At 37.4% G+C, this 24,100-nt stretch overlaps 1 protein-coding gene across 1 annotated transcript in view; it reads left to right on the top strand.

The window, feature by feature from the left end:
• The window catches only part of SLIT2 (slit guidance ligand 2), a 264,159-nt gene that overhangs the window by 16,318 nt on the left and 223,741 nt on the right, over positions 1 to 24,100 (top strand). Inside the window, 1 exon segment of the mRNA XM_042468592.1 lies at positions 13,568 to 13,639. Coding sequence (XP_042324526.1) covers positions 13,568 to 13,639 — 72 coding nt within the window.

The following is a 24,100-nucleotide window of genomic DNA, read 5'->3' as shown; positions in this document are numbered from 1 at the left end:
TGCATGCTATAAAACCCCTTTTTAAAATTACTGTATCCCTTAAGTGATAAGTCGCTTTAAATATAATGCAATAATCTCCTTGGTGTTGTTTTAATTGTTTTGTTCACTATCTCAGGAGCACTTGGGGGCTGGGTGTTAACACAGAACTACTTTAAATAAATATATAAATAATTTTTTCCTTAAATATCCACACATATTTAAGTTTTTGCTCTCTTTACAATTGGAGGTGATGTTTTTGTTTTTTGCAAGTTACAGTAAAGGTTTGGAGGCAGCTGTTGCTGGTGTAATTCAACAAGATCACATATTGAGCAGCTATAACTTTGTCACATTTGTGGTTTGACACTTTCTGCTCTAGGGTGTTGGAAGAAGCCTTGGAAGAAATAAATGAAGTCAGATATTGTCTTCAAAATATTCCCATACTTGTCTGCAAGCTGTTCTTTGAATTCTTACACCTGCCTTCATATTACATGGCATAATAATAGAATTGCCAGGTGTCCCATTGTATACAGAAAGTCCCATATTTAGGAATGAAGCTATCCCTTATTGGGTTCATATGAGATGCCTGAAATCCCATATTTAAACTAAATTGTGGTGGAATCAGCAAAAGCAGGGGCCAACTGAACTCAAAAGACAGATCTCTCAGCATACGTTCATACATTAAGCAGCAGTGCCTCTGCTACATACCAAATACTGGGGGCGGGGCTGTCCGTCTGTATAGCTGTGGCTGGTGCCTACTTTTCTTTTTCTCTTCTTCCCATTCTTAATGTTCTTCCTTATCCTGTAATGCCTACTGGTCTGCCATTATTAATTTTTTTGGGGAGGGGGGTGGATTGGAGGAAACAGCCAGCACCTGTGCATGATCTGATCATGCTTCCGTCTGAGAGCAAGGGACAGTGAGATGGAGGTGGGAAGCCAGGCTCACCTTGAAGGGACGACTTCCACTCATCTGTTGCCACCATCTATCTATTGCCCCACAGTCCAGTCCCACAGTTGGGTCATTTTGCCTTCCTTTCATTCTGTTATTTTTCTCCCCCACACTTCTTCATCCTCTACCTGTGCTGCTCTTTCTGTCTTTACCTCCAACAAATACATTAACTACTGCCAGTCCCCTCTGCTACCCACTTTCTTTCTTAAGACTCCCTGTCCCTGCCTTCTCTTGGTTCTGCTTCCCAATTCTCCCCTTCCTGTGACTGGCTAGGAGATTCTGGGAGATCTAGTCTAAAATCAAAGGAATTTCCCTAAACTGTGGGAATATAATTGGAGGTGAATTCAGGAGGGGTCAGCTCTATGACACATTAACATGGTCACAAATTATGACTGTCCCTTCTTGCTGTCTTGAAAAACTGGCAACTCTACATAAATGATCCCTTATTCTGTACTGTGTTATTCTATGTGGCTCACCATCATATGAAGTCTTCCAACAAAGGTTTATATGAACTAAGGTCCAATCCACATTGCAGAAATAATTCAGTTTGACACTACTTTAACTGCTCTGGCTCAGTGCTTGGGAATTCTGGGAACTGTAGTTTTGTGAGACATTTAGCCTTCTCTGTGAGAGAATTCTGGTACGACAGTAAACTACAGTTCCCAGGATTCTAGCACTAAGCCAGAGCAGTTAAAGCAGTGTCAAACTGGATAATTTCTGCAGTGTGGATTGGACCTAAATCACAGTTTTTGAGATCTGTCTAACAGGCTAAATGGTTGAATATCCATTATGCTGGATAGTTGGATATCTCAACATACCTCAGTCAGTTTGACCATCCAAAAATAAATTTGTTATGGAAAAGCTTTTTCACACTAAGCATATTTTTGGAATACTTAAAATATTCTTTATAAACCTATTGATTCCTCTGTGTGAAACGTAAACATACATCAGAGGTGCTCTATAAGTAGTTGTTTCTATGAGCATGCTTTCACAGGAAAGAATAAATTCTCACTTACAGTTTATGACTATTAGAGTACACAGTGATAGCAACTAATTGAAATCAATTCAGTTAAAAATCTAATGAAATGGGGCAATTTAATTAAATTTGTTTTAACTTATTTGACTTAAGTTAGAATTAGAGCATTAATTCCAGAATCAAGTCATTAGTTAAGTTATTAATTACTTAAGTGAGAGATAAAGCATTAATACATTTCTCAAGTTCTAGTTGGTCCTTTACCAAAAATTGAATTCTCCTGGATTTTTGAAAAAACATTTCCTGCTTTTTTATTAAATAGTAATATATGTGAAATCAGAAGATCTATGCCACAAGATTCAAACCAGTGCAAATGCAAAAGGATATAGACATCTTTGTTTATGTGTGTTCATGATTAGACTATGATAGATTACTCAGTAACAAGGTTAACTAATATTTTAAACTCACAAATAGTAAGACAACTTGTCAAAGGGCAGCATTCTCTTCTTTGCAACCCTCAGAAAGAGTTTTGGAGGAGTGGTTGTAAAATGGGGTGTTAAGAAATTCATGTTGCTGTTTTCTTCACCACAGAGATCAAGCAAGGAACAAAAGTGGGGTATAAGTTTATGGAAGACATTTGTCAGCTTCAGTGTGCAATTATTATACTGCTGATTTTTAAACTTAAATTCTGATGGTAATGTAACAAACTACATAAAATATTCAAATGTTTTCCATTTCAAAGAGAAATGCACTTGGATCAGAATTTCAAACTTATTAATGATCAGCTAAACATTAACTTTTTTCTATTAGCTTTCTTATCTCAGAAAACCATAACCAAAGTGAAATGAAAATTTTTGATTTGGTTTCAGTGAGGTCATTTTAGAGTCTTTAAACCAGATAATAAAGGGAATTATTTCCACATCTCCAACTGTCCTATCTTCTACCCACTCCTCTATATATGGACATTGTATGGAATGCTGATTCAGGTCACTGCACTAGGGAAATTAATGTAGTGAGCTTTCATAGTAACGGTCATGACCCTAGCAGTGGTAACCAGTATCTTGTTTCCTACCATAATAATGGTATGAGCTAAAGATTAAAATAGACCTGAAGCTCACTTTTGTTTTGTACTTGTGTGTCTTGAAGATTATATGAAGATATTGGATTTAACAAAAGTGGCTTTTTAGAAGAGCAGTCACATTTTTACTCAAGTTTGGTTATTTAAAAACATTTATTAATGTAACAATATAACGTGCCGTTCACTTTTCTTATTGTATTGGTGTCCTTGACTAAGAAGGTTAATTAGGGGGTTGGAGAGAATAGAGATGTAAAGAATACTCACACATTGTCTCAGTCTAAAAAAGAAAGGTGGTCTTGACACACTGAGACACTCTGTTGAGATAATGGCCAATTCTTGTAAAGTTTAGGATTTTTATTCTTTTGGGCTTTTTTCTTTTCTGGGACTTTTTGTGAAAGAGTCATTTTTCAAAAATAAATTGTGCAGAAATCAGTATATTTTCTGGAAAAAAAATTGTGTGCTTTTCAAGAGCAGTATTTTACTGTGGAAATGAATTTTTAAAGGGGGAAAAACCCAATATGGGTAATTCAGAGGTAAGTATCTGAAATAATCCATTCTTGAATGCAAAAGTGTAAAGCAAAGGTTTAAATCCCTAGGAGAAAACAGGAGGAACTTTGCAGTGAAAAAAACCCTGAGGAGTGAGGAGTTGTAATGTTCTTCCAGAAGAGCCGGCATTCAGTAAATAATTGGCACCTATACCTGCCATGAGTGACAGTGAGGGAGGAACAGCAGTCACTTCCACTGGTGCTGGGCAGAGGGTTTTCAGCAGAAAGGACAGGGTTTTCTTGGTGGTTTTTCTCCAGTAACTAACATTTCCCCAGTAACTAGTGCTATTCCTCCCTGTCTGCTGTGCACTTGCTTTTCTGAGTGCTGCTGTTGCTCATTCTTTGCTTCTGTCTGGCAGCAACTGATGTGGCTCCTAAATATAACTGACATGCTTTCAGCCATTTGGTAAGCGAATGGTATTGCCACTTTTGCTGACTGCTCTTTTCAACTGTGTGGTATATAGGGAGATAAATCTGCTGCGATTTGTGGTGGCAGCACCTCACATGGCAGAGGCTGGAAAGATGGGATCATGTTAATCTCTTCCTCCTTCTCCAGCCAAATACTTCTGTCTCCAATCCAGGAGATGCTTGTAGAGTTGACTGGTGGGAAAGAGAAGGGTGGAGAGTCACCAGGTTATATTCTCCTCTTTCACCAAACTACATATGATATTGATGGCATCTTTGGGCATACATCCCATTATATTAGTCATAGTTATGCATGTATAAGGAGTTCACTTTGTAACGCAAGCAATGCTGTACGTTTTCTTCATTGTGGCAATTCATACATGAAATTTTAAGGTAGTGTCTTTCTGTGTGTAAGAAGTATAGTCCTGGCTGATGTCTTTAATAATAATAATAATAATAATAATAATAATAATAATAATAATAATAATATAATGTTTATTTGTATTCCCGCCTCTCCAAAGATTGAGGCGGGATTACATCAGTAAAATGATGCAATAATACAAAATACAATCAATAAAACACGAATACTGAATTAGCCGACATTCCTATTAGTTCTCTAAAATAACAGTTCACTAATAGCCACAAACTGCTTTTGAATTATGTACAGTCTATCCTCGCTTACGCGAGGGATCCGTTCCGGATCCGTGCCGCGTAAGGCGAATTCCGCGCTTGCTCGAGCTCCATTGGAAACAATGAGGCTCGTGCACGCGGCCGCAGCGTGGTGGGGCGGCAACGAGCGCGTGCGCCCATTCAATTGAATGGGACGCGCCGCCCCTTCCACCCGCATGCGCCCCACGGTTTGAGCGTGTATGCTCAAGGCCACATATGGCGTGCGCGTATGGCGCGGGCGCGCTGCATATGTATATACCTTGATGATTCTTGTATCTGCTGTCATGAAAGCAATCCGTTTATTAATGTAAGTAGCAAGGGTGAAATTATGGAGATTATCACATGTGGCTTTAAACTATTGTAAAATAGTGTCCTTGAAGATATTTTATCCCATGACGTTGTCCCTCCAACCGATGCCGGCTGTGTCTCCTTCCCCAAGCATGATTAGGCAACCTTTTCATTGATGGGAAGACCCATCAATAAGCTCCCAGTCATGGAGCAGTCCCATTAACCTTCATGAGTGAAACATCACTGCTGTGGCAGTTTCAACATGGCAGTCATGTATGTGTCACATCTCTTCCTCACCCCTGCCTCCCTGCCCTCACACTCTCAGAATCATAGAATCATAGAATCATAGAATCATAGAGTTGGAAGAGACCACTAGGGCCATCCGTCCAGCCCCCTGCCATGCAGGAAATCCAAATCAAAGCATCCCTGACAGATGGCCATCCAGCCTCTGTTTAAAGACCCAAGGAAGGAGACTCTATCACCCTCCGAGGAGTGCATTCCATTGTCGAACAGCCCTTACAGTCAGGAAGTTCCTCCTAATGTTCAAGTGGATCTCTTTTCCTGTAGCATGCATCCATTGTTCCGGTCCTGTTCTGGGAGCAGCAGAAAACAAGCTTGCTCCCTCTTCAATATGACATCCCTTCAATATTTAAACAGGGCGATCAGTACAATCTAACCTTCTTTTCTCCAGGCTAAACATCCCCAGCCCCTAAGTCGTTTCCTCATAGGGCATGGTTTCCAGACCTTCACACCATTTTTGTCGCCCTCCTTGGACACGCTCCAGTTTCTCATGTCCTTTTCTGAATTGTGGCGCCCAGAACTGGACACAATATTCTAGGTGGGGCCTGACCAGAGCAGAATACGGTGGCACTATACTTCTCTTGATCTAGACACTATACTTCTATTGATGCAGCCTAAAATAGCATTGGCCTTTTTAGCTGCCGCATCACACTGTTGACTCATGTTCAACTTGTGGAATCTGATTTCCTTTATTTTTGTCTATTTCTTTTCTTTTTAAAAACTTAAAATGCATTAGCATAACTCTAGAATTACATTAAAAAGTAAAAGAAAATTAAAAAAAACCCCAAGGCCATATTGGTTAGGGCATAGGGAATGGAGGTGGGATTATGGGTGTTTTTGGAAGAGAATGCAATGGCAAAAACAGCCCCATTGTGTGATAGAAAAGACATGCAGTAATGGCTGCTCACAAATTGCTTTCTTTAAGAAGTGCAGTTGTGGTGAAAATGGTACTTGGGATACCATTCAAGTTTAATATGCTTTCTGTTACTATTACTAATTTTTGCACTAGTATACACTGCTCTTTAGAGTGAAGTTAACAGGGACTGAGAAGACTTGACTGTAATAGCAGACCCTGGAGTGTGCTATACCTCTACCACATGGATTTAGATTTACTACATGCAGCAGCTGATAATAGGCACACCCATCCTCTGAAACCCGTACTAATGTTCATTTGTTGGTCCCTGTCTCTGGATAGCTGCCAAAGCCTAAGCATCAGGATGCACTTTAAAACACTTTGGCCTGGTTTTTGATAAGTGAGGTCAAGATTTCACAGTGGTTTGCTCTGACATTTATCTGGATATGTGTGTTCATTTTACAACTGCCCTGAAGCATTTGGGATGGGGATGGTTTGATACTGAAATGAATAAACATCAGTGACAATCACCTAAGGCTACTGCTTTTACTGCTCTGCTTTTATAATGGCAAATACCGACATGCACCAAGTGCTTCCAAACTAAGAGCACTGTTCATTCTAATATCTGTCCCCTGTAACTGCAGTGAAAGAAAGCAAGCAAAATTGCTTCATTGCAGTCCTGTGTAAATGTGTATGAATTCTAAAGGTTTCCCTTTTAAAGAAAAAAAAAAGAGATGTGTGTTTTATAGGTGCAGATGCTCTTGATGATTAGAAATATATAAAGCAAGGGTTTAGTGCTTCCAGGTTTCTGTCTGATGGTAGGTAATGAGCTCAAGCAGAGAAATATGCTTTTCAACAGGCCTGGAGGGGAATAGCAGAAAGCAGTTGCTCCTTGTTAAGCAGGATTGAAGCAAAACCTTCCTTTGCTCACATAATTGGTGAACAACACATTATTTCTAAAATGGGCAGAGAGCAAGAAGTCTGAGTTCAATTATTATTATTAATGTTTATATGTAGCCTTTCCTCCAGATTCAAGCAGCCTATAGATTAAAATACTGTGTAGTTAAAAACATATAAAAGATCAATATTAAAATGGAATTCACCACCAACAATGTTTTGAAACAGTTCATATGATGAATTATAAGAACAGGTTTTTTTTAAAAAGTAGAATTTTAAATAAATGCACAGTACATTCTACAAATAAAAGGATATATGACAGTTCTTCCTAAATGTGTAAGAATTATGCTTTCGCACCTCCCCTTGTACATTTTCCAACAGACTGTTCAATTTAAATATGTTACAATGGGCCAAATACCCTAAAGGCACCAGATCAGATATCTGATTTTGGAAGCTAAGCAGGGTCAGCCTTGGTTAGCACTTGGATGGGGGACCATGAATGTATTCCAGGTGCTGTTGGCTGTATTTCAGAAGAAGCAATTGCAAAACCATCTCTGAGGATTCCTTGACTAACAAAACTCTATGAATTTTTTTTCATTTTAATAGTTTTATTGAGACATTAAAGGACATTACAGACTAAATATATACATTTCTGTAAGAGAGCAATGTAAAGTTTCTTTAAAAAAATACATAAGCAACAATAAACAATCATCGACAGCAACAACAACATTTTCTTTCCTACTTCAAATCTCTAACCTCTGACAAGTTAACAACACTAAACTAAAAGCTTGACTTCCTTGACTTGTCCATCTTAATCAAATATGTTCTATCCATATACATGCACTTTCTAGCTTTATATATATGTTTATATATATAAAACAACTATGACGATCTCATCATACAGATACTAGTCACAATGAAAATCTAAACATTTGTTCTGGCCCAATAGTGTAATTGAAACCCTATGAAATTTATGGGGCTGCAACACAAACCAACCCACATCCACACACATACTTATTAATTTGACTGTTTCAATTTCTTAAATGCTTACAAATAGTTGGTAAATTTGAAAATTACATAGAATAGCATTAAATAACATCTAGGAAATGCAAATAAATCTATGTGGTTTCAGACCAACAATTTCTACGTCTTCCACATGCCACAAGTTCTTAATGTAAGATACCAGCATTCCTCCTGCTCCCTGTTTAGCATGCTTCATTTTTCCAGAGAGTGAAAAACAAAGCAGGTAAGTTAGTTATTTTTGTGCCAACCCTGGACTGAGAGTGTGCAGGCTGTGTAACTGAAAATCCTGTGTACTTTTTGCTAACTTTAGAAGTTTTATCAGTGTACTTAATTAATCTGAGTCTAGTTCTCATGGGACTCTCTTTAACAGGTCTAGAAGTCAAATTGCAGTGAGAAGTCCTGTTTGCTCTTTGCAGACCTTTTTAGAAATTCCAAGACAGGAAGGCTGTTTATTTTTCCCACATCTGTTTTGTGCTCATTCTTTGAGACACTGTTTGCTGGATGCTCTCTCTTTTTTTAACCACTGAAATTAGTTGCACTGTTGCAAAATGTCAAAATAAGCATTCCTGGATCTGTTTTGTAAAGAATTGATTTTTTTGTTGACTTTTGTATCTTTAACTTGTGTTTTATTCATTACAATTTAAAGTTTTCTTAGTCTGTTAAAGGCTGTTATTAAAGCTGTAACTTTTAAATTCCTGTAGGGATCATTAGGGCAAACAAGATCAGTCCTACAGAAAATTCAACCCTCTGATAGAAAATATTATAGTGCATTAACAACATTAAATTGTTTTTACAGTGTGTTGTGGTCTCATCAAACACAGATCTTTAGATGCTTTCCATTTCCGTGTCTGTAAATATTTGTCAGATGGGCCTCGCTGTCTTCTTTTAGGAAGTGATTAATTTCATTTATATTTCTGTGAAACTTACTGAGGAGCAAAATGTTCAACAAACTAATACTACTACATGGGTCTATTTCTATTTCTCATGTGGCAGCATTTTAGAAAAGTCTTGTCTCCTGTAATCTTTTGCACTATAATAACACTTCTTAGTTTTTAGGCAGTATGTGGAAATACTTATGTATTTGTGTGTGATACAAATGAATATTGCTCATGCTTGAAGAGCTTTTAATTGTAGATTTACCATGTCAGCTTGCAATAGGTAGAGGTGGTAGGCCAGGGAAGGTGTAATAATGGTGCGGTAATAGTTTCTAACATCTGCTTAGCTTTGACATCATCATTTGAAATATGGACTATTCTGAGCTTATCTGGAGCTTGCTGTACTTAATGCTCTATATTGGATTCATCCAGGACTGTGGACTCTCATATCCATTACTGAGCTGATAGCTTCAGTGGGGGGATAGTTTATATTAGGGAAACCATTATATACCCCGTCGCAGAGCAGTGATATTTGGCAGAACTGCCTTTTTCTCCTGGAAAAATATTTTTAATATTTTAAAAATAAAATTATATAAAGATACACAGTACAAATCAAATTGGGCAAATGGGATGGGAAGTTGTAATTCAGTATGCCGCCACCCCCACCCCAGGAAACTGTCCCTAAGGAGCATATGTATTTAGAGCCTAGCTCTTCAGGCATGCTAAAATTGGAAGTGTTAACAGGACCATCGTTATTATTTTTTAAAAAGAAAATAATGTAAGCAAAGTGTATGCAATTGAATTGTTACATCTTAAAATATTTACGAGTATTCCAGTAAAAATAATGTCCAAGGAAAGCTTTTGATTTTTTAAAGAACCATATTAAGTGCACTTTATTGAATTTCCCCCCCTTAATCAGATATTTCAGAATTTGTTATGTTGTGTGTGGGGGATCTTTTCAGTAGTAATAATAATGCAGCATGCTAAATTAACATAACATACTTCATTTGATATATTTTCTGAATACACTTCAAATAAACATACTAAATCAGATCTCCACCAGTACATCTTGAAAGCACTCTTGGAAATTTTCTGCAATGCTTCTTAAAAAACAAAATCCTTAGTCAGGAAAAAGGGGCTGCAGGGGACCTTTAGAGGGCATTGGAAATAAGGACTTCATCACACATGGAAAAATCAGGGGTTTAAAGAGTCAATATCCTGGGAAAATAGCACAATCACAGTGAAGATTTTCACACATGTTGCGATTAAAGAGGACTTATCCTGGGAATAATCAAAGAATAACCAGCAACAAATCATTCACAGGAAAGAGTGACCCAAATTTTACACCTCTGTCTCAGGTAGCAAGATGTCTTTGGCCAGACCTACTAGGTTGCTGCCTTCCTCTGCCCAGTTACATGGCCAGTCTCAAACCTTTGGTCACAAACAGGAAACCCCAAAGTTTCCATCCCCTTGCCATGGCTGCTCACTTCTCTTGCACCTGAGGTGGCAGGAAAAAAAATCCGTCCAAAGCATTTCTCTCTTCATGCCCACATGAGAGGGGAAGGGATGGGAAGAAGAAAAGGAAAGGTGGGCCAAGCCTCTCTCTCTCTGATCCCTTGCTGCCTGGAGATCCTGATATCCTGATCACCCACAGCAGATTCTCCTCTGTTCAGGGATGCCCCATCCAACTTGTTGCACTATCGCCAATTTTCCTTCTTCAAATAATCCTAATCCATTCTTTGGTGCTAGATTTTGTAGTGAAGCCTCAGTGTTGGTGTTTCTGATGGGCCCTTCCTTTAATGGGGCATCCCTTCCATTTCTTTGCTTGTTGGTGCTTTTAACTGGGTAACTGTGAAGGAGTGGAAAATTATATCTCATGTATTTGCTGTTTATGTGTTTCCTATTAAAAATCATAACATGGGCTTTGCATACTTTCATAGGGCTTGCTATTCCTTGCTCATGTGGTTTTTATCCTTTGAAAATAGTGTTAAGACGTTCCAAAATGTTATCTTCTGGGTTAGGAATTCTTCGAGTTTTTGTTTGTTTTTGTTGTGATATACTGCAGCTCCTTTGACGCTTCATAGAGAAGTATGATAAAAATGCTTTTGAATAAATAGGGTCATAATAATAGTAAATACTGCTATTATTGATGCTGTTAAAGTTAGGATGGTCTATGCCATCATATTTCCCATTTCTACATATGGTTATATAGACTGTCATAAGCAAAATTTCTGTTCCTATTGTGTATTTTTGTGCTCTACACCAAAGCTTGCAAAGACATTAGGGTTCAATTATAAAAGCAACTTCTTGGTCAGTGTATCTGAGCACCTTCAAGAGAGAGAAAGTCCTTAGAGGCTTGGGCTGATAATTATCTCCATAGGAGTTCTGAAAGGTTATGAATGTCGCTTCTTATTTGGAGAGTTTTTACTTAATCCAAACAGCGTTGGGACGACAATAATATACAACTATTGTTGAAGAAAAATGTTTATTCTCTCAACCTGCTGTACCACTATCAGCATAAGCTTCCAAAAAAAGACTCAGTGAGATGTTTAGGTTACAATAACAGATAACATTCACTTCCGTCTGGTGTTGGTTGCTTATAACTTTGAATTTCCATCTGGCATGCTGCTGTTCTGTGATAACATCCATAAACTAGTAGACTTTAGTAACCCAAGCAATATGACTAGCCCAAGAATATCAAGATGTTTCATAGTTAAAGTCTTTAGTTGTGGTTAACTGTACCTAAATTTTACTCATTGACATTATATGATGAAACATCTAAGGATAATAAATGTAGCAATGTTATTGTTATTAACGCAAGACAAACATATCAGTTAGTTACATACTTACAATCACAGAAGCATTCTTAAAATACTTCATTTAGGCCTGTTACAGACTGCCAAAATAAAGCTGCTTTGGGTCTCTTTGGAGGTATGCTATTTAAACGATGCATGGGTCTTAAGAGTCCGGAGGTCGCGCCAAAGCCACACTCCATTCCTAAGCACTGGAGTGCAGCTTCTGGATTCTTAGGATGCATGCATCATTTAAACAGCATACCTCCAAAGAGACCTGAAGCAGCTTTATTTTGGCAGTCTGTAACAGGCCTTAGTATGACAAAAAGGGAACTTAAATTACTACAGTTGGCCCTCCACATTGGTGGCTTTGACTTTTGTGGGTCTGATTATTTGCGGTTTTGATTAATGTGTTCTCTCTAGAAACCTCCAGCACTTGACAATAGAATTGTACTGGAAAATTTAGTGAAAGTTCCTAGAGAAAGCACTTCTCTAAGCATTTGTAGGTCCTCCAGCGTGATTCTATGACAAACCTTTGGCAGATGTTGACTACAGAGTTGCCCTGGAGGACCTAGAGATTCCTAGAGAGGTGTTCTCTCAGGTAAAAAGACTATTGTTTTTTTATTTGTGATTTTTCCACATTCGTGGGGGTCCTCCTCTAACCCCATTGAAAGTGGAGGGACAACTGTATTTCTATTACTGTTCACACACACCTGCTCATTCATAAATGTCTGTCTTTAAGCCCTTCACTCCATGCATCTATACTCAGTCTATGAAACTTATCTTTCTCTACATTAGTTTCAAAGGTGTTAAAATATCCCTTTGCGTTATGAATAAAATCTTGTTTGCCTGCTGAGAAAAACTGTGGCGACAAGACTTTTTGTCTTAAACATTTGCAGCAAGGGAGCATATACTTTTGAAGTTTCCAGACCTTTTTGTGCCAGGAATTATGATGAATCTAACAAGCCATTACGCAAATTAGAAATTGGATTTTGCATTCTTGGGTCACCATGAGTCAAGACTGACTAGAGGGCAGTATACAACAACAACAGCAGCAACAACAATAACAAGATGATCCTATTACAGGGATATTATTTATTTATTTATGAGCTTTGTATCCTGACTTTCTTTCAAAATGGAACTCAAGACAGTTTTCTTGGCAAGATTTGTTTAGAGGAGGTTGGACTTTGCCTTCCCCTGAGGCTGAGAGACAGTGACTTGTCCAAGGTCACACAGTGGCTTTTCAAGGCCAAGCAGGGATTTAAACCCTGGTCTTTCTTTTACTTATTTAACTATTGACTGTTCCAGTTTACTTTGGAGGAAAACTGTTGTCCTTTATTGTGAACAATGATTAGGATAATGGCTAATCTTTCCCTTGTGCCCAGCTTTGACTCAGAAGGCCTTTCTGCAGAGATGCAATATGTTCCTTCTGAGTCCCCTTCCTTCTCTCATTGCCTTTCAGTCATAATGGTGGGGATTTTGTTAGTGTTTTATAAAGTCACCTCAAAGCTTTAATTTGCTACAGCTCATGTCAGTTTAATTGGCAGTGCTTCCTAAAGCAGGATCAATTGCTATAACATCCTTGATGGTTCTCTCAGACAATCCTTTTCCCCTTGTGAAGAGTCACAGTTAAAACCCTGCCAACAGGGTTGTTTTTCTGCTTACCCTTTATGTTGTCAAACATTTCTTGTTCATATGGAAAACTACAAAGAAGAATTTAACTCATTCATGTATACTTTGTGTTGACATTTGTAACTATAATGCAAAATTAGCCATGGCATTTTGGCTTATGTTTTCTCCTGGAATTAAAACTGCCTCCTCCTACTGCATGCCCACTTAATGCTCAGATGCCTGGTTTTGACACTTTGTGGTAAAGTTCTTATAAATCTTGATTAATTGATTTATAATGCTTTTTCTTTCTTTCTTTCTTTTTTCTCCCCAAAGGCGGCTAAACAGAAATAATCTTCAGCTCCTTTCTGAGTTACTGTTTCTTGGAACTCCAAAACTCTACAGGCTGTAAGTAAATGTTATACATCTCAATTTTGGAAGTCTTTGGGATGGTCTTCAGTGTTCCTAAGTTATAAAGAAAGCATGTCCATAAGTGTTTTAGCTATTTATAGGGCCAAGGAACCTTAAATTCCTACTTTGCTACCCCCTTCTGATTACTTATGTGGATAGCTTCTGTTTTGTTTTATAGTTTTCAACTGCAAACTGGGTTAAAGATAATCTTGGTTTTCTGACTGGATTCTGCCTAGAGGTTTGGTTGGAAGTTCTTCTTTCCTCTTTGTTTACAATAATATAGAAAGGAAATGTCCTTTAAAAAAAAACAACAGAAAACCCCATGAAGTTGTGGTTTGAGGGGAACTGGCATTTTTGTAGTCTGCAATTGTGGTTCCTGAATAGTGGGATTATATTCTTCATGTAATGCTGGAATTTCAAAATTAAGACTGCAAAACTTTTGGAGGCTTTTTCTTGTCAAGTGTGTTGTGAGTTGTTTGTTGTGATACCTTGACTCTTGAATTACAAACCCAGGGATCTGCAAAGCTACACAATGGTGTTTCTCAGAGCCACTGGAGCTTTGGTCTTGTGTAACTCAAACAGACCCTCTCTTGCAAAGAAGTATAACTGAAGGGTTTTAAGATAGCTTTCCTGGTGTCTGTGGGAAGGGGTCTGTTCAAGGAGCAAAACATGTACTAAGAGTCACTTTGAATGCTGTCTGGTCTTTTTAAAGTTTTGTCTGAACATAGTGCTAATATTGCAATCCCAAGGCAAACATGGTGAAAGCACTCTGCAAGGTATTAAAAATAAATAAAGTCGGTATTACTTTGCAGTCTAGACATCTATCGTTGCAGTATTGATGTGGAGTAGATTGTGCACTGAAAATGTTAAATTTTGGTTGCATTCAGCATTTTTAGAGGGAAATTTAGCAAACGTGTTAAATCAGACACAGATTTTGACACATCAGTGTGAGGCTCAAGTATTGCAAAATACTGAAATCATTGCTGGTAAAGAGTCAAATATTTTTGTTTTGCAAAAGCATAAAGTGATGTGTTCCAGTTTTTTGAGAATTTTGTTTTGCTCTGTTTTGTTTTTGAGCCAGTTGTAATAGGGATCATAGAAAGGATAAACTTTCTCATGATACAAAAGATTGTTTTTGAATCAGAAGTTAGATGTTTCAATAAAATAATGTTTGTTATAAAAATCTGGATGTTATTTGTTTCCTTTTAGAGGCATTGCTTCAAATTTCAGAGAAGGGTACAAAGCTTATAGTTTATCCTTAAGTTATTTGCTCTTTTGCTTTTTCTATTGCAAGTTCCATGCTTCTGGTGTTAGCTTTTAATTTTTCTGATTGACAAAGAATGTAAGCTTAGTCCTAGTACTTTGATGTAATAGCTTTAACTTTGGGTTGCGGAACGTGTTCTTTGAATACCATTTATCTTGATCCATTATTATCCAGAATTGGTATGAAGTAAGCATTCATGCCCTCTGTCCTCTCATAGGCTTGAAGATTACCTATGCCCATAACCCTATTGAATTCTGGTGGAGTTATATTTTAATTTACAATGCTGTGCAATAAATAAGTTATTTCAAGACAGTAAACATGGATCTGATCGCTTCTAATTGCTTTTTACACTCAAGAGAAAGTTTAAGTAAAATCAAAAGATTAAAAATGAACAAAATGGCTGGTAATGTGTGGATGTGAGACAAGCTAGTTAATTATAGTCTCATGATTGAAAGATGCTCCTGAGTCCTGACATAAGCAGTGTTGTTGTGAAGTGGGGAAGGTAGATAACTAGATAGTGTAATATTCCAGAGACTTAAAGGTGGTTTGTTGGTCAGATTATGAGTGTTAATAACATGTGTTAACATAAGGGCAAAGCAGACTGGCATAAAGAACTGGCTTCAGGGTGGCATATGCATGCTGGATACCCCAACACCCCTCACACAGTGGGTGGCATCACAGCACTTCTGTGGCATGGCATTTGCATGCGCTGCACCACAGAAATGGGGGGAAACTGCCTCTGCAGCAGAAAAGGTGTTTTTTTTCCAACCCAAAAATGCCAGATTGGGTGTGGTTGCTGTGGTCCCGATCTGATGCACAAAGGGGCGGCATGACACTGCCACTTTAGGGCTATCTGTTTTGGCCCGTAGTTTGGTAAGTGTGATGGAAAGGTTTATCTGTACATATGGAAGCATGTGTTTTTTCAGATGAATGCTGTTATTGGAGACTTCATATTCTAGGTCATGCAAAGAGTGTCAACATGTTCTCAATTTTATTTAAACAAAAATTTGAGCCTGTTGTATTTGTATTCAGTAAACCTCTATCTTTATATGAAAATGCCAGTGCATCTCTTAGACATAAGTATCTAATATTTACAGTTAAGTGAACAAGATGCCAGGTAAAGAAGTATTTTGTATGGCATATGCTACATAAAGAAAGGAAGGTTTTCTCTCTCTCCACACACACACACACACACACACACACACACACACACACACACACGAGAAGTATTAGACATGATTGGATGCTCCAATTTCACTTTGGCTACATTAAGAGCACACAGTGTGTCCAGGTCAAAATGTTTTCTCAAAAACAGAAGTACTGTTGCAGCTGTGTTTTTGGCTAATTTAAGCAGCATCACCATTTTCCCAGTCTATTGACCGAACTCTACTACAAAGTATCAACTCTACATACACTACAAGGTAGCATCATAAAATTACAAGCACTTGATAACATATGGCATATATAGACAGACAGGTTGATCCCCCCCCCCCCCCCAAGAAGCAATAAGTGATATTGATGTTATGGAAAAGATTTGAAAATCAGCTTTTAAGAAAAGAGTTGCCAATCTTTGCAGCAGTAGCTAACCTACTGAAAACTTAATTATCATTAAAACACATGGGGCCAGTAATTTAAAAAATGGTTTTGTGGTGCCACATTGTGCATGATCTTTTAAAAGGAATTTTATGTTATAATGCAATTTTGAGAGCATTGTAGCAAAGGGTAGGCTCAGGTGGGTCAAGATTTTGCTTTTTGTATGTCTATTGTTATTTTCTTGGAATGGCATGGGCTGTCTCTAGTAACCCACATGCTCACACATCTCATATCAGCAGTAGCAGCATTAATGCAGGAAACCATTACAGCCTAGTGATTGCTTATCTGAAGCAAATAGATTTTGACTGCTTAATTTGACCAGTTAGACCACAGTTCATCAATTGCCATTTGCTGCAGGGTACTAATTTTGGATCCCAAGTTCGGTGGTTTTAAAGGAAACTTTTATAGAAACTATATTTCCAAAGAACACAGGATGTCTCCCGCAGAATTACATGCTTTCACATAAACTTCCTGGCAGGTGAGCTATAGTTAATCAGAAAATGTATAATGGCAGAGGGTTTTTGTTTTTTGCTTTTTTACATTGATCTCTGTGACATTGATCCCTCGCAGATCAATATTGGAAGACTATCAAAAATATATTTACATGTTTCTTGTAACTGAATTTAACTTTTTAATGGCATTTTTTTTTTAGAGGGAGAGGAAATGGTTTTCGACTTGCTCTTGATCACCCATTTTAGCAGACAGGTTCGTCTTATAGCCCCACAATAAAAACACAAAAACGGCATGTGGAGCTCTTGCAAAAATTCCTCCTGAATTAATTTCTGCCAGCCATGATTAAAGTGTGTGGTACTAGATGTGTCAGACACCATAGTTCTCTGCTTCATTTTACTCCTGGCCTCTTTGGCCCCTGCCACAATAAATCCAACAATGGTTACGCAGGAATTGCAGGTTACAGTTGCTACGGTTACCGTTGTCCAGTCCTATCGACATCATTACTCATCTAGTGAGTTACCATGATAGCTACCGCTGACTCCTGTTCCTGGGAACGCTGAAGACGTTTGAAGGGAAAGAAATCAAAGTTCTTCAGATGGCTGCTATGTTTGTCAGATGAGCAGTTCTGCTCTCCGTCTTATTAGCATTGATACCTGTTTAAATGTTGCATGCTAGCCTGCCTTGCATATATGTGAAAATAACACCAAGTAGGGAGGTGAGGAGGGACATGGCAGTGAAAGTAAATCGCTCAAGAAAATATTCTTGTTATCTTTTATTACGTCAATATGTGTGGCATACAAAAATCAGCTCTGATGGGATTTCTAACGTTAAGAAAGTCCTTATGGTTAAAGGAGATAATAATTGTTTGGTGATATAACGTATGCTCATCTTCACAATCCATTTTGAAAAGTGCACTGTTAAACTGCTCTGGAACTGATCCTGATGAAAGCATTTTAATATTCAAAAATGTGAACAGGTAATAATAATAATAATAATAATAATAATAATAATAATAATAGTAATAAATAAAATTTATTTATATCCCGCCCCATCTGCACTCAGGTGGCTTGAAGGTTTAAAACATAGGAGAATTACATAATTTATGATGATGCATTCAGCTGTTTAAAAATTATTTTGGCAGATTTTCAGTATTTGGCAGATTATGATTATTCTGTATATGTTTTGCTGTCTGAAATTGTGCTACATATGTGTGTTATCTGGATACATTCATTTTAAATGGAAATATCACTTTGAGAAAGTGAGGTAACTTGTCCAAGGCCATACTTTTAATTCAAATCTGCACTAGTAAATCTGTTTGCTTTAATAGTACAGGTTTTAATTAGTAGTATGACCTTGGACAAGTCACACAGTCCCAGCCCTCAGAAAATCTTGCGATAGGTTTGTCTTAGGGTCATCATACGCAGGAAGGAACTTGAAGACACACAACAACTTTTTTCTCTCTGCATTAGGACCATTGTAGTTTCCACTGTGGCTTGTTTACATGGTATGGGAACGTTCAGGTCTTTGGCAGCTGATGGCAACCCTAAGGCAGATGACCTATGATGGTGTGTTTTCTTAGCTAGATTTGTTCAGAGGGATTTATCATTGCTTTTCTCTGAGGCTGAGAGATTGTGACTTGCCCAAGGTCACCCAGTGGGTTTCCATGGCTGAGCGGGAATTCAGAACCTGGTCTTCATAGTTGTAGTCCAACTCTCAAACAACTGCACCACTCACATACTAGGTTACCCACAATATATACAGTGGGTGAAATGATTCTAGTTGTACTTTTACAATCTTAGGAAAAAGGTTTGTTTGTTTTTAAAAAACGAGACACTACTACCAAGTGAGAATTTCTAATATAATAATGTAGTCACCATCCAAATAAAAAATGACTTCCTCAATGAAATTTTCTTTCAGTCCTCACATTTCTAACACTGCAGAGAGTGAGACACTGAAAATCATTCACAACTAGAACTCTCATCTTTCCTATGTTCACATTCTCTTGGTAACTTTGCCTGCTCCTCTCCCCCCCCCCCCCGTTTTGTTTTGGATGCTTAAACTGTATTTCTAAATGTTCAATTGAATTTTAAATTGATTGCAGTGTTAGAAATTTATCAACTGAAAGGGGAAAAAATCATTTTATGGAGCAGAATTCTTATTTGATGGGCTCCCATTCTACCTTTTCAACCCTGATCCTGGGGCTTCCTGAAAGTACCAGGCTGCATAGTTTGTTAGCCTGAAATGTTTCTTTCTCAGACTGACTATGCTTATTGGGGGAGTCTGGGAGCTGTAGTCCAAAAATTCATATGTTGGGAACAGGATGAGTTAGTTGAGAGTGGGCCTTTGATTTTTGTATTCTTGCTATTTTTCATAAGCAATATTAAACATGGATTCTAAATCACTTTGAATTGGTTCTCAATAATTTTAGTGTCAGGATAATTAATTGTCTTTTTACTTTTCATGTTTCTATATTAACAAGTGGTTTTACTTTTTTGTAATTTTTTTTTCTTTAACCAAAGGGAGACCATATCATGGGGCTGCTTTCCATTGACACTCACCTGCAGCACTGATTCTAACATCATTGTTATGCTGCCATATATAATGATATACAAGTCAGAAACTCCATCATATGCAAATTTTCTGATGCAAAATTTTTGTGTGCACATGCATCCTACACATATGCCATCTTACAGATATGTACTAAATCCAATATCTCCCCCCCTCGAATTTGTAATATTTACATACGCATAAGAAAATATCTTGGAGATGGAACCCAAGTTTAAATATGAGATTCATTTATTTTTTGTATATCCCTTATACACAGGGCCTGATGGTAATTTTATACATCATATTTTAAATACTTTTGTACATGAAACAAAGTTTGTACATTGAGCCCTCAGAAAGCACAGATTTAATTTTAATCTTAATAATAATAATAATAATTATTATTATTATTATTATTTATATACCGCCTTTCCAACAGATCAAGGCAGTTTACAAAAACGCATAAGCAATTAGATAAACATTTGCACAACACATACACAACTAAAAATTCACCCCCTTACCTTAACTAAATACAGTCATCCCTCCATATTCGCGGCTTTGATATTTGTGGATTTGATTATTCACGGATTTCATTAATATGTTCTCTCTAGGTCCTCCAGTGCAACTCTGTGGTCAACTTTAACTAAAAGTTGCACTGAAAGACCATTTGTAGCTACTCCAGTGCCATTCTATGGTCAGTGTATGTTGGACATTGACCACAGAATTGCACTGGAGGACCTAAAGATTTCTAGAGAGGTGTCCTTTCAGGTAAAAACAGTGTTTTTGTTATTTGCGGTTTTTCCATATTCACGGGGGTCTTGTTCCCCTAACCCTAGCGAATATGGAGGGACAACTGTACAGTTAATCAAAATACAGATAAATTAATTACATTAAAATACACCCTTCCCTACCAGCCAAATGGACTGGCCCTTGACCTTGACCTTGCTCCTCCCAAAGGGGTGACGGTGGACCCACCAGCGGCGTCCCCACTGCAGCAGGCACCCACCCTTTATCCCCTTCCCAAGGGGAACAGACGTTCCTGGTTGGGTACCTGAGCCTGATCCTGGCAGGAAGCAGTCTGAGGCCAGCAGTCCACCAGGTGAAATGGAGCATGTAGTAGGTAGCAAGCAGCAAGTCCACACAGCAGCAGGATGTATTACACATATCTTTCCAGGTGGGGTGGCCTGTTGTTCTTTCCTCTTCCCCCACTTTGTGCTGGCCACCAATTTTGGATTTTGGAGTATTTCAGTTTTTGGAATTCCAGATAAGGGATACTCAGCCCGTAACTTGTTAACATTTTTGTCTTGGCAACATTGCCTCCGTTAAAAAACAAAATGAAAACGTTTAAGTTTGATGTTTGCGGAGCACAAAACATTTTTTAAATACAGTTTTACATTTTTAAATGTATGCACAATTATAGTAAAAAACTGTCTTTTCATATGAATTAATCTGAAAGTCATTTTTAAGAAGTGCAGCTTTTTTTTTTAGGTTGACGATGTGAGTTTTTCATAAGAAAAAGAATTCTTAATGGGATGCTTGTTTAAAGTTTACTATCATGGAACTACTCCCTTAATCTGATGTTACTTATTACATAGATAAAATTATGCACATACAAACATAAAAAGAGTGGTTGGTGGTTCTGAACTTTGAATACCAGCATGCTTTTTGAATCCTGGAATACAGTTTTTACAAGATGTGGGATTTGTCAAGTAATCAGATATTCGATATTCTCTAGCATGGACATAATTACATCTTGTGTTTCTTTCCTCCTTAAAGTTAACTTAAATTTGAAACCTTCAAGGAATAAGACCAGTTACTCCTTCATTGTGATGCTACTTTATTTTAAGGACATATTCTTTTGCTTGAAAGGTCTTAAACATAAAGGAGAATTTTTGAAACTAGGCACCGATTTCTGAGATTCCATACAGATTTAATAATAATAAATAAAAGTTTTATTTATATCTTGCTTATTTGTAAGTAACAATTAAAGCGGCTTCCAACCATTAAAATAATATAGATGTACAGAGATAACAATAATACATATATATATATATATACCCCCCCCTTAGAAAGAAATTAAATTGTTCTAAGATTAAAATTCAAACATTTATATTAAAATCACACGATATCATAGGGCAAAAGCAGTGGGCAAACTCGCCATGGCCGGGATTGTACAAATATAGAATACTCCAAGTATGGGGAATCCATATTTACTATACATATTGTTTAATTTGCATGGAAAAACTAATTAAACTTAACCTGTGTTAGCAACATAATCTGGATACGGTTTTAGCCAAGACTTTTTATCATATTGTTGTTCTATGTCATCCATTGGATTTTACAGATATTGTCCTCATTTTGTTCTTTCCCTTGTTTTTCCACTGATCCTTCTTTTTTCTTACTGTAAAAAATCTGCCAAGGCGCCAATATAATGTGGCTGCATAGTGTTTTTTTGATTGCTAGAGGGAGGAGTTCTCCATCTGGAAACACTCTTAGTGTGCAGTGTGTAGTAAGGAGAGTTGTTAAAAACAGAATGTTGCCCACTACCAGTTTCAGAGCTGTGTGCTGCTCTTTTTCGCAAGCTTTAGCCCAATAGATGTAGGTTAGAGTCTAATTCAGTCACCAGATGGTTTTTGTAGAGTTAGCTTTTGAGCGCTTTGGTAAACTATGATATGGGAAATTGAATCTTCTTGTAGGAAGTAATTAAAAATGCAACAAGACTAGAAAATAACCAGTATTTTATGGCATAAAAATAGGACAAGAACATGTTATGAAGAAGGCAACATGACTTTAAAGTCATGCTGTGTGGGTATTTATGTGTATCTATGTTGTCTTGATTAATAAAAAGGAAGAAATAAAAACAGATTAACGACAGAACATGTAACTGCAAACTGTGATGGTAGTAAGAGATTAAAGCTTGCAGCAGCTGAATAGCTGAGAAACGCTCAAAGGAAAGTTGATTGCTTCCCCTCCAACTGTTCCAATTGATTGAAAAACCCCTAATTTAAACTTCTGTTTGTTCTGTGTCTTAAACTATCAGAATTTCCTTTTAGAAGTGGGGGAATACTCTCAAAGAATCCAAGGATAAGAAGTCATTGCTAGCCAACAATTGTTCCTAATCCTCACAAAATGCTGAAGAAATTAAATTTATTCTTTATTGCTCCAAGTGTTACCTAGGTCACTGGGCGATGGGAAAATTGAACTGGAAGTTGAGTGGTGCAATCTTTGTTTTGTGTCTAGATGCTTAACCTTAGACATGACAAGGCATCTTAGAGTGTTGTGGGAACGAGGTTCAGCGTATTAACACCAGGACTTTTATTACCTAAGATTTATAATGGGATGTGCTGTCAATAGACAAAAATGTTGTGTTTACATTTCACTATTAAATGATCATTTAATTAACACCTGTATCTCTCCCTCTCTCTCTCTCTCAGTGTGTGTGCGCGCATGTATGTGTGTGGTGGGTAGGATTTGTAAAATTCTTTACAGTCTTTATTGTTTCCATGGAAGCTTAAACATCCATGTTTAAAGTAAAGTGACAATAGACATTTATGAACTTACTCATGAAAGATGGATTGTTTTAACTTTGATCTTTCATCTCAGTACTTCACATTCAGTAGACCGATTCAGTAGACTGAAGTTTGATATACACTTAAGTATTTTGTTCTGTTTTCACAAATTGTCAGGAAAGTGCATGTATAAAAAGTGACAACGTATTTATAAAAATTGTGGCATGATGCTTTTTAAAGAAAATGATTTTGTAATTAATCATGTGATGTGGTGAAAAATTCACGTGAGATTAAAAGATGTCTTATGAATGAGATTTTAAATTCCAGTTATAATTACCACATTCTGTGACCTCAAAGGGAGTAACATACAGTTGGCAAAGAAAATATTGTCTTGTTTATAGTACAAAGAGTAGCCTGCATCTCTTGAAGTTGATGACACTCTTAGCTATTCGAATAAATTTGACATGTATTCTGACAGCCCTTCTCTTGCCAGACCAGTTCAAGATTGGTGGACACACTTAAGACTGATATGTTCTGATTCATGTCTTTGAAGTGGAAGTTTTCTTCAAGCGTTCCAGGCTTGGACCTCACATGCTGGACCCTGCTTAAGTGAGAATTTGTGGATCCAAAAGATCTCTAATATTTAGGGAGGTTGGAACCCTTCTGAGATGCCCTCCTTTTCTGAGACTTGAATCAAGTCTTCTATGTGCTTACCTCTCATACCACTCAGCTCTCTTGCTTAGATACTGGGAACTGAGAGGGGAAAGAACAGACACAAGCTGTACTCACAAAAGACAGACCCTGTAACAATTGGTATGAAATTTGGCACCATTTTACTGCATATTGAATGCTATGAGATCAGTTTATTGTTAGCATGGCTGATCCCCCATGGTGAGTCAGTAGAGCAGGTCTCAGTGCAATCACAACAGATCAAGCCCAGAGCATCTGAAATGCAGCAAAATGGCCTCTGAATTTAGCCTATGGCATTTCTTGTTGTTTTGCTTATGTCCTATTGCAAACCATGGCTTATAAAATATGATAATCATATCAATCCATTTTTTAAAATAATTTTATTGTTAAAATAGAACAGTACAA

The sequence above is a fragment of the Sceloporus undulatus genome, chromosome 5 (assembly GCF_019175285.1).
Source record: "Sceloporus undulatus isolate JIND9_A2432 ecotype Alabama chromosome 5, SceUnd_v1.1, whole genome shotgun sequence".
NCBI lineage: Eukaryota > Metazoa > Chordata > Lepidosauria > Squamata > Phrynosomatidae > Sceloporus > Sceloporus undulatus.
The sequence above is the reverse complement of the archived record's forward strand: the minus strand, read 5'-3'. Positions and strand labels throughout refer to the sequence as shown.